The sequence below is a fragment of the Stomoxys calcitrans genome, chromosome 4 (assembly GCF_963082655.1).
Source record: "Stomoxys calcitrans chromosome 4, idStoCalc2.1, whole genome shotgun sequence".
NCBI lineage: Eukaryota > Metazoa > Arthropoda > Insecta > Diptera > Muscidae > Stomoxys > Stomoxys calcitrans.
The window spans coordinates 11013501-11028501 of record NC_081555.1 but is presented as its reverse complement, the minus strand read 5'-3'; the positions used below and the strand labels follow the sequence as shown (position 1 = coordinate 11028501).

General features: G+C 35.1%; 1 protein-coding gene across 4 annotated transcripts in view; it reads left to right on the top strand.

Moving 5' to 3' along the window:
• Positions 1-13709, top strand: part of LOC106087029 (uncharacterized) — a 435541-nt gene extending 421832 nt beyond the window's left edge. For 2 of the 4 annotated variants that reach the window (XM_059368281.1, XM_059368283.1), the window contains 6 exons: positions 2705-3971; positions 4362-4558; positions 4623-4667; positions 4934-5065; positions 5135-5316; positions 11768-13709. In XM_059368281.1, coding sequence (XP_059224264.1) covers positions 2705-3971; positions 4362-4558; positions 4623-4667; positions 4934-5065; positions 5135-5316; positions 11768-11962 — 2018 coding nt within the window. In that variant the 3' untranslated portion in view covers positions 11963-13709. The remainder of the gene's footprint in view (positions 1-2704; positions 3972-4361; positions 4559-4622; positions 4668-4933; positions 5066-5134; positions 5317-11767) is intronic. The other 2 variants (XM_059368282.1, XM_059368284.1) reach the window with 1 other exon arrangement.
• Positions 13710-15001: the final 1292 nt, after the last annotated feature.

Here is a 15001-nt window from a genome sequence, read left to right as displayed (position 1 = left end):
CTCATGAACATTCCACTAAGAAACATGGGCAAACTTCTCACATATTTGGATATAGCTGTCATAAAGACCGATCTCTTAATACAGTGTATTGAGCTTATGAAATGGAAATTTTTCATCTGATTCGATGAAATTTGGGGCATTGGGTTCTAATAGACTCCTTCTCATTCCTGTTAAATGTGGTCCAGATCGGGCCATATTCGGATATAGCTACCATATAGACCGATCTCCCGATTTAGGGTATTGAGCCTATAAAAGGAGCATTTTTCATCCGATTTCAATGAAGAGCTTTGGTACCCTTTTACACCTTTTTGTTTAATATCGTTCAGAGCGGACCATATTTGCCATAGAGACCGATTTCCCGATATAGAATTTTAAGCTAATAACAGGAGCATTTTTCATCCCTTTTCCATGAAATTTGAACAATTGTGCCTGATATAACTCCCTTATAAACTGATTTCGGATATTGATTTCTTCAGCCGATAGAGGGATTAATTCTTATCCGATTAGACTGAAATTTTGCATGAAGTGTTTTGGTTTGACCATCAACAACTGTGCCAAGTATGGTTCAAATCGAGTTATTACCTAAGAAAGCTCCCATATAAACCGAAATTGGATTTTGACTTCTTGGGCCGCTAGAGGGCGCATTATTAAAAGATTTGGCTGAAATTTTACACGAAGTTGTTTGTTTTAACTTTTAAACAACTGTGTAACTATAAGGCGCGATTCTTACCCGATTTGGCAGAAATTTTGCATAATGAATTTCGCTTTGATCTTCAACAGCCGCACCAAGTATGGCCCCAATCGGTTCATAACATGGTATAGCTCAAACAGAATAGCATTTCTTATCCATTATCCTATCGGCCAAAGAACTCGACAAATGCGATCCTTGCGGAGGGTATATAAGGTTCGGCCCGGTCAAACTTAGCCCGCTTTTACTTGTTTCGATTTGACTTTTTGAGTCTCTAGAGGTCGCCATTATTACCCGACTTCTCCAAAATTTCGCACATGATTTTTAGTTATGACTTCCAATAACCGAACCAAATATGATGTAGATCTTTCCATCATCTGATATAGCTCCCATTTAAAATTATCTCTAAGTTTGACTTTTTGAGGCTATAGAGGGCGCCATCCTTGCCCTACTTGTCTAAAAGTTTCCACTTTGTGGTTTTGTTACGAATTCCAATAGCCGAGCCGAGTACGATCCAAATCGGTCCATTACCTGATATAGCTTCCATATAAACTGATTTCCCGACTTGGTTTCTTGGGCCTCTAGAGGGCGCCATTATCATCTGACTTGGCTGAAATTTTTCCACGTCTTGTTTTGTTATGAGTTCCAACAACCACTTAGCATGATTGATTCAAATCGGTATATAATCCTTGAAGCTTCTATATAAATCGATTTCTCTATTAAAATTTTAAGGCCTCTAGAGGGCGCAATTACTATCCGATTTAGCTGAAATGTTGTGCACTCACCACATGGTTGACATCAACTCTCGAATTAATTTCTAAGCAAATGGTTTTATATCGTTTACGCCTTGTTTTTCTCTGTCCATACCTTAATTTTTCAAAAGCTCTCCCATAGATGTCGCTAGGAATCTATTGCATTAGTGCATCTAATACACTCATGACATCTACAAATACCATATTGGAGGCCACCGTATCGCAGAGGTTAGCATGAAGCATGTTAGCATGAACGCCTGGGTTCGAATCCTAGCAGGAACATCAGAAAAATTTTCAACGGTGGTTATCCCCCTCTTTTGCTGGCGACATTTGTGAGGTACATTGCCGGTCTGCGGCGCACCATTCGAACTCGGCTATAAAAAGGAGGCCACTTATCGTTGAGCTAAAATTTGAATCGGACAGCTATCATTGATATGTGAAAAGTTTGTCCTTGTTCCTTATGGAATGTTCGTAGAAAATTTTTAAAATTTTGCACCTTAATTTGCTCCGTTCATACCTTAATTTGTCGGTTATCCAGTGTTGACAAAAAATACTCAAAAACTCTCCAATAGATGTCGCTAGGAAACTATTGCACATACACGCATGACATCTACAATTAGCATTAGAATTATTTCGCATCGGTAGCCGAGTTGGTAGCATGCTTGAATTATCTGTGCTGGGGTCATGGGTTCAATTCCCACCAGAGGCCTGGTCTATGACTACTGTGGTATCACAATTGACTAAAATAGTCTAAGTGAGCCAGTTTAGAAAATAGACAAACACTCTAAGCTAACCTATTTCAAAAAGGAGTTAATCACTATATGATCCATAGCTTTATTTGTGTCTCCGATAGATGTCGCTAGGAAACTGTAACATCATTTAACATCTACAAATACTTTTGCATTATTTTTAAAAAATGATTTAGAATTTTTATCATCTAAAGCCTCATGTGCCTATGTCCATTCATTTGTATGTCTGTTTTGCTTCAACAACAAAGTAACGTCAAAGCTTTTCCATAGATGTCGCCATCAAACTATTGCATTTTCCTTGGGCACTTTATTAAAACCCCTTAAATTCTTTTCAAAAAGGATTTAAGCTAAAGCTTCATACGCCTTTGTTCATTTATTTGTATGTCTGTTTTGTTTCAACAACAAAATGACGTAAAAGCTGTCCCATAGATGTCGCCAGAAAATATTTACCCTTTCCTTTTTAGATATTTTTGCCTTTTTTTTTGTAAAAAAAAATTCTTTTTCCCTTCTTTCAGGCTATGGTGATTTAATTGCCGCCTTAAACCGTCTCCAGAGTCAGCTAACCAAAAATGGCATGAACACACTCGCAGGCCGAGTGTCGGCCGCTCACAATATTCTCTCCAATCCGGGCGTAGCCCATGCCTTGGCTGCCCGTGCCGCGGTGCTGCAACGTCGACGCTCCAAAGCCACCACTCCAGTCAGTACAAATGCCATGGAATTGCAAAAGGATATCGTGGAGCTCCTAACCAAGTCCAATTCTGCAGCGGCCATTGAATTGGGCAACTTGCTGACAAGTCACGAAATGGAGGGCCTACTATTGGCCCATGATCGTGTGGCCACCCACACAGATGGTACACCATCACCATCGCTAAGTGGGGCCGGCAGTCCTCAGCCCATATCGCCTAGTTCGGCACCCCTTCCACCTCTGCCTGTACCACCAAAATCTGCCTCTGTAAGGGGCACAGCAGTGCCACCACCTGTGGTGCCGCCTCCATTGGCCCAACGCAGTGCAATGCCTTTACCTCCCAATGTTCCAGCCCATAATGCCACCAGCACCGGCTATGCCCATATGAAGCCGGCCGGTTCGCATAGGCCGGACTCGCCGCCACTGAGTGCCTGCTTTGGTATACTCAACGATCAAAATGACAATATACGTATTATACAAATTGAGAAATCGACTGAACCCCTAGGTGCCACAGTACGCAATGAAGGTGAGGCGGTAGTCATAGGCCGCATAGTAAGGGGAGGAGCTGCCGAAAAGTCCGGCCTTCTACACGAGGGCGATGAAATACTCGAGGTGAATGGTCAAGAGTTGCGCGGCAAGACGGTGAATGATGTTTGCGCCTTGCTAAGCACCATGCAGGGCACCCTCACCTTTTTGATAGTGCCCGCTGGCAGTCCTCCACCTGGTGGCGGCCATCATCGTGAAAATGCTGTCTTACATGTGCGGGCTCATTTCGATTATGATCCGGAAGATGATTTGTATATACCTTGCCGTGAGCTGGGCATTAGTTTCCAAAAGGGTGATGTTCTACATGTCATCTCGAGGGAGGATCCAAATTGGTGGCAAGCATATCGTGAGGGTGAAGAAGACCAAACTTTGGCCGGTCTAATACCTAGTCAATCATTCCAACATCAAAGGGAAACCATGAAATTGGCCATAGCCGAAGAGGCGGGTCTGCAAGGCAGAAATCGTGGCAAAGATGGTGGGGCAAAGGGATCAACGCTGCTGTGTGCACGCAAGGGACGCAAGAAGAAGAAGAAGGCCAGTTCGGAAGCAGGGTAAGTGGATGAAACTTAGACATAACTCAGACCAGAAATGCTAAAAAAAACACAATTAGGAAAGAATGGTAGCAATCGGTAGCTGACCCATTCTTGGGTAGTGTTTTGGAATCGGAGAATTTACCCGAAATTGGAGTTTTATGCGGAGTCATGGCAAGTTTGCTCAACTCCTAGCCCCACAGCGTTTCTGGGTAAATTCTCTGATTTCATAGCCCTCATTGTGGGTTCAATTTCCACCAGAGGCTTTGATATGTTGCTACGTTGGTAATACAAAATTGTCTAAGTGAGTCTAATTTTAGACTGCCACTATTCTAGCCTTCTCTTGTGCCTGATTTGGTTCTCTTCTTTTGGTTTTATTATTTTTTATTAATTTTTTTTTCTTCCCCTCAGATATCCTTTATATGCCACCACCGCCCCCGATGAAACTGAACCCGAGGAAATACTCACCTATGAAGAGGTTGCCTTGTACTATCCCCGAGCCACACACAAACGTCCCATTGTTCTAATAGGCCCACCCAATATAGGACGTCATGAATTGCGTCAGCGTCTTATGGCGGATTCCGATCGGTTTTCAGCAGCAGTGCCACGTAAGTATACATATTACAAAAAAAAAATTCTTTGGGTGTTACTCAATATAAAATTTCCCTTCAGTTTTCTATTTATGTCAATCAAAAGAAAAGGATTGCAAAAAGAAGAGTATGTACAAATAGAAAATTTCCAATAAAATTATTATAGAAAAAATTTTCCCCATAGAATTTGGGTTTCATTGGCTAGCAATATCAAAGGGTTTCTAGATAGAATAAACCCCTACAAGTATATCATTTGTACATAAACTTTTTGAATCCTTGCTCATATCAGTTGAATCAGACTATAGAAAACATTCCCAGCCCTGCAAATGTGTGAAAATCTAATATATTTTGAATTCCCATACAAACTTTTCCTTCTTCATCTTATTACCTTAGATACCTCCCGCACCCGTCGTGAAGGCGAAGTTCCTGGTGTCGACTATCATTTTATCACACGCCAGGCTTTTGAAGCTGATATTTTGGCTCGTCGCTTTGTGGAGCATGGTGAATATGAAAAAGCTTACTATGGTGAGTTTTAAATTTGTATAGATTTTTGAAAATTTTTTTAATTGCTTTTTTTTCTTTCAATTCTTATAGGCACTTCCTTGGAAGCCATACGTACAGTTGTGGCCAGTGGTAAAATCTGTGTTCTTAATCTACATCCACAAAGTCTTAAACTTTTAAGAGCCTCGGATTTGAAACCCTATGTTGTGCTGGTGGCTCCACCTAGTCTAGATAAACTAAGACAAAAGAAATTACGCAATGGTGAACCATTTAAGGTAAGTAAGGGGGAAAAGTTAATGCGTTTATGATAAAGAATGCTTTCAGATATTCGAAGTTTTAAAAGAGTTATGACATTTTCGGAGTAAAATTGTAATAAAAATATTTTTTGAGTTTCTGCATATTTTTCGGCCGAAACAAACCAGTTTGGGCTTTGATCTGTATAATTGAGTCATAAACTTATCTTTGGAATGCGAAACCAAAAAATTTTTAGATTTTCGAAAATCGAAATTTTTAATTACCCAAGGGAAAGAGTAATAAAAGTACCCTTCCCCAACGGAAAGGGTAAAAAAGTACCCTTCGCCAAGGGAAAGGGTAATAAAAGTACCCTTCCCCAAGGGAATGGATAATAAAAGTACCCTTCCCCAAGGAAAAGGGTGATAAGAATACCCTTCATCAAGGGAGGGTAATAAAAGTATCCTTCCCCAAGGAAAAGGGTAATAAAAGTACCCTTCCCCAAGGGAAAGGGTAATAAAAGTACCCTTCCTCAAGGGAAAGGATAATAAAAGTACCCTTTCCCAAGGAAAAGGGTAATAAAATTACCCTTCCCTAGAGAAAGAGGTAATAAAAGTACCCTTCCCCAAGGGAAAGGGTGAAAAAGCACCCTTCCCCAAGAGAAATTGTATTAAAAGTACCTTTCCCCAAGGGAAAGGGTAATAAAAGTACCCTTCCCCAAGGGAAAGGCTCCTATACCCTTGCTCAAATTTCTCGGAAGAACATAAAATTTCGGGTTTCAAGAAAATTTTAACTAAAAATAATTCCCTGCTGTGTAATTGGGCCAATTACTGAACTTCGGATTGCGAAACCAAAAAATTTTTAGATTTTCGAAAATCGAAAATTTTAATTACCCAAGGGAAAGGGTATTAAAAGCACACTTCCCCAAGGGAAAGGGTAATAAAAGCACCCTTCCCCAAGAGAAAGGGTAATAAAAGCACCCTTACCCCAGGGAAAGGGTAATAAAACTACCCTTCCCCAAGGGAAAGGGTGAAGAAAGTACCCTTCCTCAAGGAAAAGGGTAATAAAACTACCCTCACCCAAAGGAAAAAGTAAAAAAAGTACCCTTCTCCAAGGGAAAGGGTAATAAAAGTACCCTTCCTCAAGAGATAGGGCAATAAAATTATCTTTCCCCAAGTAAAAGGGTAATAAAAGTACCCTTCCCCAAGGGAAAGGCTACTATACCCTTGCTCAAATTTCTCGGAAGAACATAAATCATTATATGTAATTAAAAATGATTCCCTGCTGTGTAATTGGGTCGATTACTGAACCTCGGATTGCGAAACCAAAAAATTTTTAGATTTTCGAAAATCGAAAATTTTAATTACCCAAGGGAAAGGGTAATAAAAGCACCCTTCCCCAAGGGAAAGGGTAATAAAAGCACCCTTACCCCAGGGAAAGGGTAATAAAACTAACCTTCCCCAAGGGAAAGGGTGAAAAAAGCACCCTTCCTCAACGGAAAGGGTGAAAAAAATACCCTTACTCAAGGAAAAGGGTAATAAAACTACCCACCCCCAAAGGAAATAGTAAAAAAAGTACCCTTCTCCAAGGGAAAGGGTAATAAAAGTTACCTTCCTCAAGGGAAATGGCAATAAAAGTATCTTTCCCCAAGTGAAAGGGTAATAAAACTACCCTTCTCCAAGGGAAAGGGTAATAAAAGTACCCTTCCCCAACGGAAAAGGTAATAAAAGTACCTTTCTCCAGAGGAAAGGGTAAAAAAGTACCCTTCTCCAAGGGAAAGGGTAATAAAAGTACCCTTCCTCAAGGGAAAGGGCAATAAAAGTATCTTTCCCCATGTGAAAGGGTAATAAAACTACCCTTCCCCAAGGAAAAGGGTAAAAAAGTAGCCTTCCCCAAGGGAAAGGGTAATAAAAGTACCCTTCCCCAAGGGAAAGGGTAATAAAACTACCCTTCTCCAAGGAAAGGGTAATAAAACTACCCTTCCCCAAGGGAAAGGGTGAAAAAAGTACCCTTCCTCAGGGAAAAGGGTAATAAAACTACCCTCACCCAAAGGAAAAAGTAAAAAAGTACCTTTCTCCAAGGGAAAGGGTAATAAAAGTACCCTTCCCCAACGGAAAGGCTAATAAAAGTACCTTTCTCCAAAGGAAAGGGTAAAAAAGTACCCTTCTCCAAGGGAAAGGGTAATAAAAGTACCCTTCCTCAAGGGAAAGGGCAATAAAAGTATCTTTCCCCTAGTGAAAGGGTAATAAAACTATCCTTCCCCAAGGAAAAGGGTAAAAAAGTACCCTTCCCCAAGGGAAAGGGTAATAAAAGTACCCTTCCTCAAGGAAAAGGGTAATAAAAGTACCCTTCCCCAAGGAAAATGTAATAAAAGTACCCTTCTCCAAGGAAAAGGGTAATAAAAGTACCCTTCCGCAAGGGAAAGGGTAATAGAACTACTCTTCCCCAAGGAAAGGGTAATAAAACTACCCTTCCCCAAGGGAAAGGCTACTATACCCTTGTAAATTTTTCGGAAGAACATAAAATTTAGGTTTCTAAGAAATTTTTGATCAAAAATGATTTCCTGCCATTGTTCGAATTACGGAATGCTTTCAGACTTTCGAAAATATGAAGATATGTGGTAGTTCGAAAATCGAAATTTTCCATGGGCTATACCCTTGCTCAAAAATTTTGCAAAAAATTTAAAGTTTGATTTCTAAGAAAATTTTAACTGAAAACGATTCCTCACATCGTCGAGGATTCCGCTACGCTTTTACTTTTCCGAAATTCTAAGATTTGCGTGAGATATGGCATTTTCGGAGTAAAATATTTTCATTTTTAGAAATTTAAATGGCTTTTGGGAGTAAAGTTTTAATATTTTTTGATTTGTTGCATATTTTTCAAAGGATAAAAACCTCTTTTCGCTTAAAAAAAATTGAAGAATAAACTGCCATTTGAAATGCGAATCCGAAACATTTTAGGGTTTTCAAAAATATAAACTTTCAATGGGCTATACCCTTGTTCAAAAATTTCACAAAAAATGAGAAATTAGATTTATAAGAAATTTTTAACAGCAAATGATTCCTAGTGATCTCCTGAGTTGTGGAAAGCTGTCAGATTTATGAAACTCGAAAATTTGGGGGAGTTATGGAATTTTCGGAGTAAACTTTTGGTACCGAAAATCCAAAATCCTTGCTCAAGAATTTCCTGAAAACATAAAAAACTTCAATTTCTAAGAAATTCTTGATGGCAAGTAATTGTTTGTGATCTTCCGAATTGGGAAATGAAATTAGATTTTCAAAATTCAGGGAGTTAAGGCATTTTCGGAGTAAAATTTGTGCATTGTCGAAAATCAGAATTTTCAATGGCCTATAGCCATTTGAGAAAAAATGCCATTATGTTCTGTGAACTCCCGAATTCCGGAAGGCTTTCACTTTTTCGAAATTCTAAGATTTGTTGGAGATATGGCATTTTCGGAGTAAATTTTAGCATTTTGAAAAATTTAAATTTTCCATGGGCTATACACTTGCTTGAAAATTTCGCGAGAAATTAAAGTTCGCTTTTTAACAAAATTTTTAATTAAAAATGATTACCTGTATCCTCGCGAGCTGCGAAATGCCTTCACTTTTTCGAAATTCTAAGATTTGGGTGAGATATGACGTTTTCGGAGTAAAATTTTTTTATTTTCGTAAATCGAAATATTTACAATTTTAGAAAACATATTTAGTTCGGTTTCTAAAAAAATTTTAATTGAAAACGATTCCTAGTATTCTCGAGAACTGCGGAATGCTTTCACTTTTCCGAAATTCTAAGATTTGGGTGAGATATGACATATTCGGAGTAAAATTTTGGCATTTTAGAAAATTGTAATTTTCCATGGGCTATACCCTTGCCCGAAAATTTCGCAAAATTTTCTAAGAAATTTTTAAGTGTAAACGATTCCACGCATCCTCGAGTATTGCTCGATGCTTTCACGTTTCCGAAATTTTACGAATTGGGTACGATATGGCATTTTCGGAGTAAAAGTTTTGTATTTTTAAAAATTGAAATTTTCCATGGGCTTGAAAATTTTACAAAAAAATTTAAGTTCGATTTCTAAGAAATGATTCTTCTCATCCTCGAGAATTGTGCGATGCTTTAACTTTTTTGAAATACTAATAGTTGGCTGAGATATGTCGTTTTCGGAGTAAGTTTTTCTTATATTGAAAAATTTCAATTTGCCCAAAAATTTCGCAAAAAAATTAAAGATCGATTTCTAAGCAATTTTTAAGTGAAAATTGTTCTTCGTATTCCCGAGAATTGCGTAATGGTTTCGCTTTTACGAAATTCTAAGATTTAGGTGAGATATGATATTTTTGTAGTTACATTTTTACATTTACGAAAATTGAATTTTTCCATGGCCCATACCCTTGCTCAAAAATTTCGCAAAAAATTTAAAATTTGATTTTTAAGAAAATTTTAATTGAAAATAGTTCCTCGTATTCTCAAGAGTTGCGAAGTGCTTTCACTTTTCCGAAATTCTAAGATTTGGTTGAGATATGACATTTTCGGAGAAAATTTTTAGAATTTCCCAAATTTTAAATTTTCCATATTCCATATCCTGGCTCGAAAATTCAGCAAAAATATAAAAATTCTACTTTCAAAAATTATTCTATTGAGAATGATTCCTTTTGATCTTCCACATTGCGGAATGGTTTCACATATTCGAAATTCAAAGATTTGTGATCATCAAATCACAATCAAAATATTTTTGGATTTTTTACATGTTCTTCAAAGAAAAACAAACCTGTTTTCGATTAGACAGTAAAATTTAGAAGTAAACTGCTGATGGGAATGGAAATTCCAATTTTTTTTTTTAAATTTTCGAAAATTGACATTTTTAATGGGCTATACCCTTGTTCGAAAATTTGGCAAACAATTTAAATTTCGATTTCTTAAAAACTATAAATTGATATGTATTCCTCATATCCTCGCGAATTGCGGAATGCTTTTACATATCCTAAATTCGAAGATTTGGATGAGTTATGGCATTTTCGGAGTAAAATTTTTACTCTTTCGAAAATTTAAATTTTCTATAGACTTATACCCTTGCTCGAAAATTTGGCAAACAATTTAAAGTTCGATTTCTAAGTAATTTTTAAGTGAAAATGATTCTCCGTATCCTCCTGAATTGCGGAATGCTTTCACATATCTTAAATTCGGAGATTTGGGTGAGATATGGCATTTTCGGAGTAAAATGTTTGAATTTCCCTTTGCTCGAAAATTTTGCAAAAATTATTAAGTTCGATTTTTAAGAAACTTTTAATTGAAAATTTTTCCTCGTATCCTCGCGAGTTGCGGAAAGCTTCCACATATCCGAAATTCGAAGATTTGGACGAGTTATTGCATTTTCGGAGTACATTTTTTTACATTTTCGAAAATTGACATTATTTATGGGCTATACCCTTGCTCAAAAATTTCGAAAAAATTTAAAGTTCGACTTCTAAGAAATTTTTAATTGAAAATGATTACTCGTATCCTCTCGATGTGCGGAATGATTTTACTTTTCCAAAATTCTAAGATTTGGGCGAGATATGTTGTTTTCGGAGTAAAATTTTAGCATTTTCGAAAATCGAAAATTTGGCAACAAATTTAAATTTCGATTTCTCAGAAACTTTTAATTGAAAATTATTCCTCGTATCCTCGCGAATTGCGGAAGGCTTTCAAATATCCGAAATTCGAAGATTTGGATAAGATATGGCATTTTCGGAGTAAAATTTTTGCATTTTCCCTAGCTCGAAAATTTAGCAAAACATATAAAGTTCGATTTTTGAGAAATTTTTAATTGAAAATGATTTCTCGCATCCTCGCGAGTAGCGGAATACTTTCACATATCCGAAATTCGGAGATTTGGATGAGTTATGTCATTTTCGGAGTAAAATTTTTGCTTTTTCGAAAATTGAAAGATCGATTTCTAAGAAATGTTTAATTAAAAATGGTTTCTCCTTATCCCCGTGAATGAAAGAAATGCTTTCCTATATCCCTAATTCGACGATTTCAGGGAGATATAGCATTTTCGGAGTAAAATTTTAGTACAGTTTTTTTTCGACTTTTTTTTAATATTTTGTATCGATATCAAACCAGTTTCCGCTTTAAACTGTATAACTGAAGCATAAACTGCACTTTGTTGTTGTAGCAGTGTGTTGTACACTGAGGCGGCAGCCCTTGCCGATGAAGTAATCCATCGGCTCAATCCGAAACGTTCAACCGACTGCCATGGGTTACACACTTTTGTAATGCATATCCATAAATTTTTTATATTTTCAAAGTATTTTTAAGTTTTTTTTTAAAGTCTGTACCTTTGCTAGTTCGATTTCTAAGTTCTTTTTTTAGTGTAAACCATTTCTCGTGTGGTATTCTGTTAGATTTTCAAACTTCTTAGATTTGAGGAAGTTTTGGTAGTTTCGGAGTAAAATTTTTGTTTAATTTTTTTTTTTTTTTTAATTAATTTTCTTTTTTTTCTCTCTCTCTTTCAAGGAGGAGGAGCTAAAAGATATCATTGCTACCGCCCGAGACATGGAGGCCCGCTGGGGTCATTTATTCGATATGATCATTATTAATAATGATACCGAAAGAGCTTATCATCAATTGTTGGCCGAGATTAATTCATTGGAACGTGAGCCTCAATGGGTGCCAGCCAGCTGGGTGCATAACAATAGGGATGAGTCATAATTTTTTAATAAAAAAAAAAAAACTTGAAACAAATTTTAAGATTTAGGCAAACAGCTAAGAAAAAATTGGAAGGGAATTTTAAAACAAAAATTGTAAATAAAACATGATATTAAGCAAAAGGATTTGTGAACAGAAAAAAAAATTAAGAAATCATAATTTATACAAAATGAAGAAAACATTTATATATGCAATATTTTTTATTATTATTATTATAATTTTTATTGATTGAGAAATTTGTTAATGTAGATATAACAATTGTGTTTGAATGTGGTGTTTTTACATCCAAATTTACTATATAAGTAAATAATATAATTAAAAAAAAAAAAACAAAAACATGAATAAAATTAATGTGTATATTATTATTTTTTTTAATGAATTTCTTTTCAAACCCCGAAAATCACAAATAGTTTTTTTTTAATACATAACACTTAACAATAACTATATTACATAAAAGAAAATTTGTTTGACAAATATCGAATGTAAGTATAATAAAAAAAACAAAAAATCTTCCTTAATTTCCACTTTTTATGTAGAAACCTAAAAATGTCTAGAAATTATAAAAAAAAAATTTTGTTTTGTGTTTTTTTAATAATTTGTAAACTAAACATTCCATTTATTTCTTTTTTTACATATATAAAATATGTTTTTAAAATTTTATGTTTTAATTTTCTTTTTAATAAAAAAAAACAAAGAAAACTCTAAGCTAAACTTTAAAAAAACTATAAAAAAAAAATTAAAAAATTATATAGTTGTTATTGAAAATAAAGAAAAAGACAACATACAAAACAAAATGTATAACTTCTAAGCAAATGTTAAAAGCAGATGGTCTTAACAATAACAGCAAACCAACTAATAAACAATTTTATGAATCCAAAAATCAACAACAACAACAACACCCCATTTACTTTATTGCAAAACCAAGAACAGCAACAACTACAACATCATTAAATGTATGTTAAGTATAAGAAAAATCGAAGGACATCAATCCTACTGCTAGTAAAGTTTTCATAGCCTAAAGAAAACGTGTTACATTCTAAACTAATCCTCGATATACATCAAAAAGAAATATTAACAAAACTGCAAGCAAAAAATATCGAAAATTTGTATTTAAAGAAAACAAAAAAAAAATACAATGAATAAAAATACTTCCACTTGTTAAATATCTTGAAACCCTGCCCCACTTTATAGATTTTGTTACAAAATTTGAGTACAGAGTTGTGTTTTTCTGAAGAAACGAAAATACAATTCCAATGTTAAAATTCTGTTAACATTTTGTAAGTGAAATATGAAATTCAACAGAAACCTTGCAAAAAATACATACCCTATAGAAAAACACATATATCATCCGACATGTTTTCCATATATACGTACATACATATATATTGTCACATTAATATATTTGTATATTGTTTTCATAATTTTGTAGTTAAATGGAAATTATTTTTTGTGTTTTATTGATTGTTTTTTTTTATATAACATATACATGAATGGATAATGGAAGCATAACCTCCACCACCACCAACAACACCCCTTAGGACAAAAGCAAACGAATCTGAAAGTGAAGCGAAAAAGTATACATAAAAATAAAAAGCCAACAACAACAACAACAAATGAAAACATATTAGAATTTAGCAAAGTAACTGAGAAATGGTAACATACAAAAAAAAACTATATCGATAAAAAGAAGAAAAAATCACTAACAGAGAAAAAATCAAGAAGATTATAAAACAGAGCAAGAAAAAAGAAATGGAAAAAAAATTAATATATTAAATATGTTAAATTATTTTTAGTTGTAAATCTATAAAAACAAAAATCAAGAAAAATAAAACAAGATTAAATAAATAAAAACAAAGAGTTTTTCATTTAAAAAAGCAAAAAAAAAAAAAATCAACAGTAGTGGGAAACAGTACACAATGTTCCTACTGGTCCCTACTACTATCTAATGCTCTGTTTGAAAAACTTCTAACACGCATCAATAGTAAATCTTCTAAAATTACTAAAACCGTTTGATTTATGTGAATATCTCTTGCCATCCAAAAGTTATTGAAGTTTTAGAAATTGTAAAAAAAAAACTTAACAGCACTGTCATAATCTGTAAGGCAGCGCCATCTAGTGGTGTTTTAATTTTTTGAAAACAAATTAAAGTTAAATTTTAAAGATCGTTAAGACAGCGCCATCTAGTGGCGCTTTAACTAGAAGAAAATCAAATTTTTTAATTTTGAAAAAAATTAATGTTAAATTTTAAAGATCTTTGACCGTAATGCCCTCGTTGTTCCGAGATTAGCATGTCCGCCTATGACGCCGAACGCCTGGGCTCAAATTCCCGCCTGAACATTAGAAAAAATATTCAATAATGCTGATTTATGTGAATTGTAAAAAGAACTCTGATCGAAACTTGGCATCACTGCCACATAAGTGGTAAGGCAGCGCCATCTAGCGACGTTTTAATAATTAGAAAATCAAATTTTTCATTTTTAAAACAAATAAAGTTGAACTTAAAAGATTTTAAATATCGTTATGCCATCGTGGCGCCGAGATTAGCATGTTCGCCTATGATGCCGAACGCCTGGGTTCAAATTCCCGCCTGAACATTAGAAAAATTTTCAGCCTTAGTAATGCTAATTTATGTGAATATCTTTTGCCATCGAAAAGTTATTAAAGTTTTAAAAATAAAAAAAAAACACTGCACGAAACTGGGCATCACTGCCATAAGCGGTAAGGCAGCGCCATCTAGTGGTGTTTAAATTTCTTGAAAATCACATATTTCATTTTTGAAAATATAATTATAGTTGAATTTTAAAGATCGTAAATGCCGTAATGCCATCTTGGCTTAGAGCTTAGCAAGTTCGTCTATGACGCCGAACGCCTGGGTTCAAATTCCCGCCTGAACATTAGACAAATTTTCAGCCTTAGTTTTGAAAAAATTACAAATCAATCGCAAAGCCCATAACTACCGTTATTGTGAAGGTTGGGGACAAACAATATCTCATTCAAAAGCAATGAAGATGTAAATTATGTCTTGATAGATGGTTTCAAAAA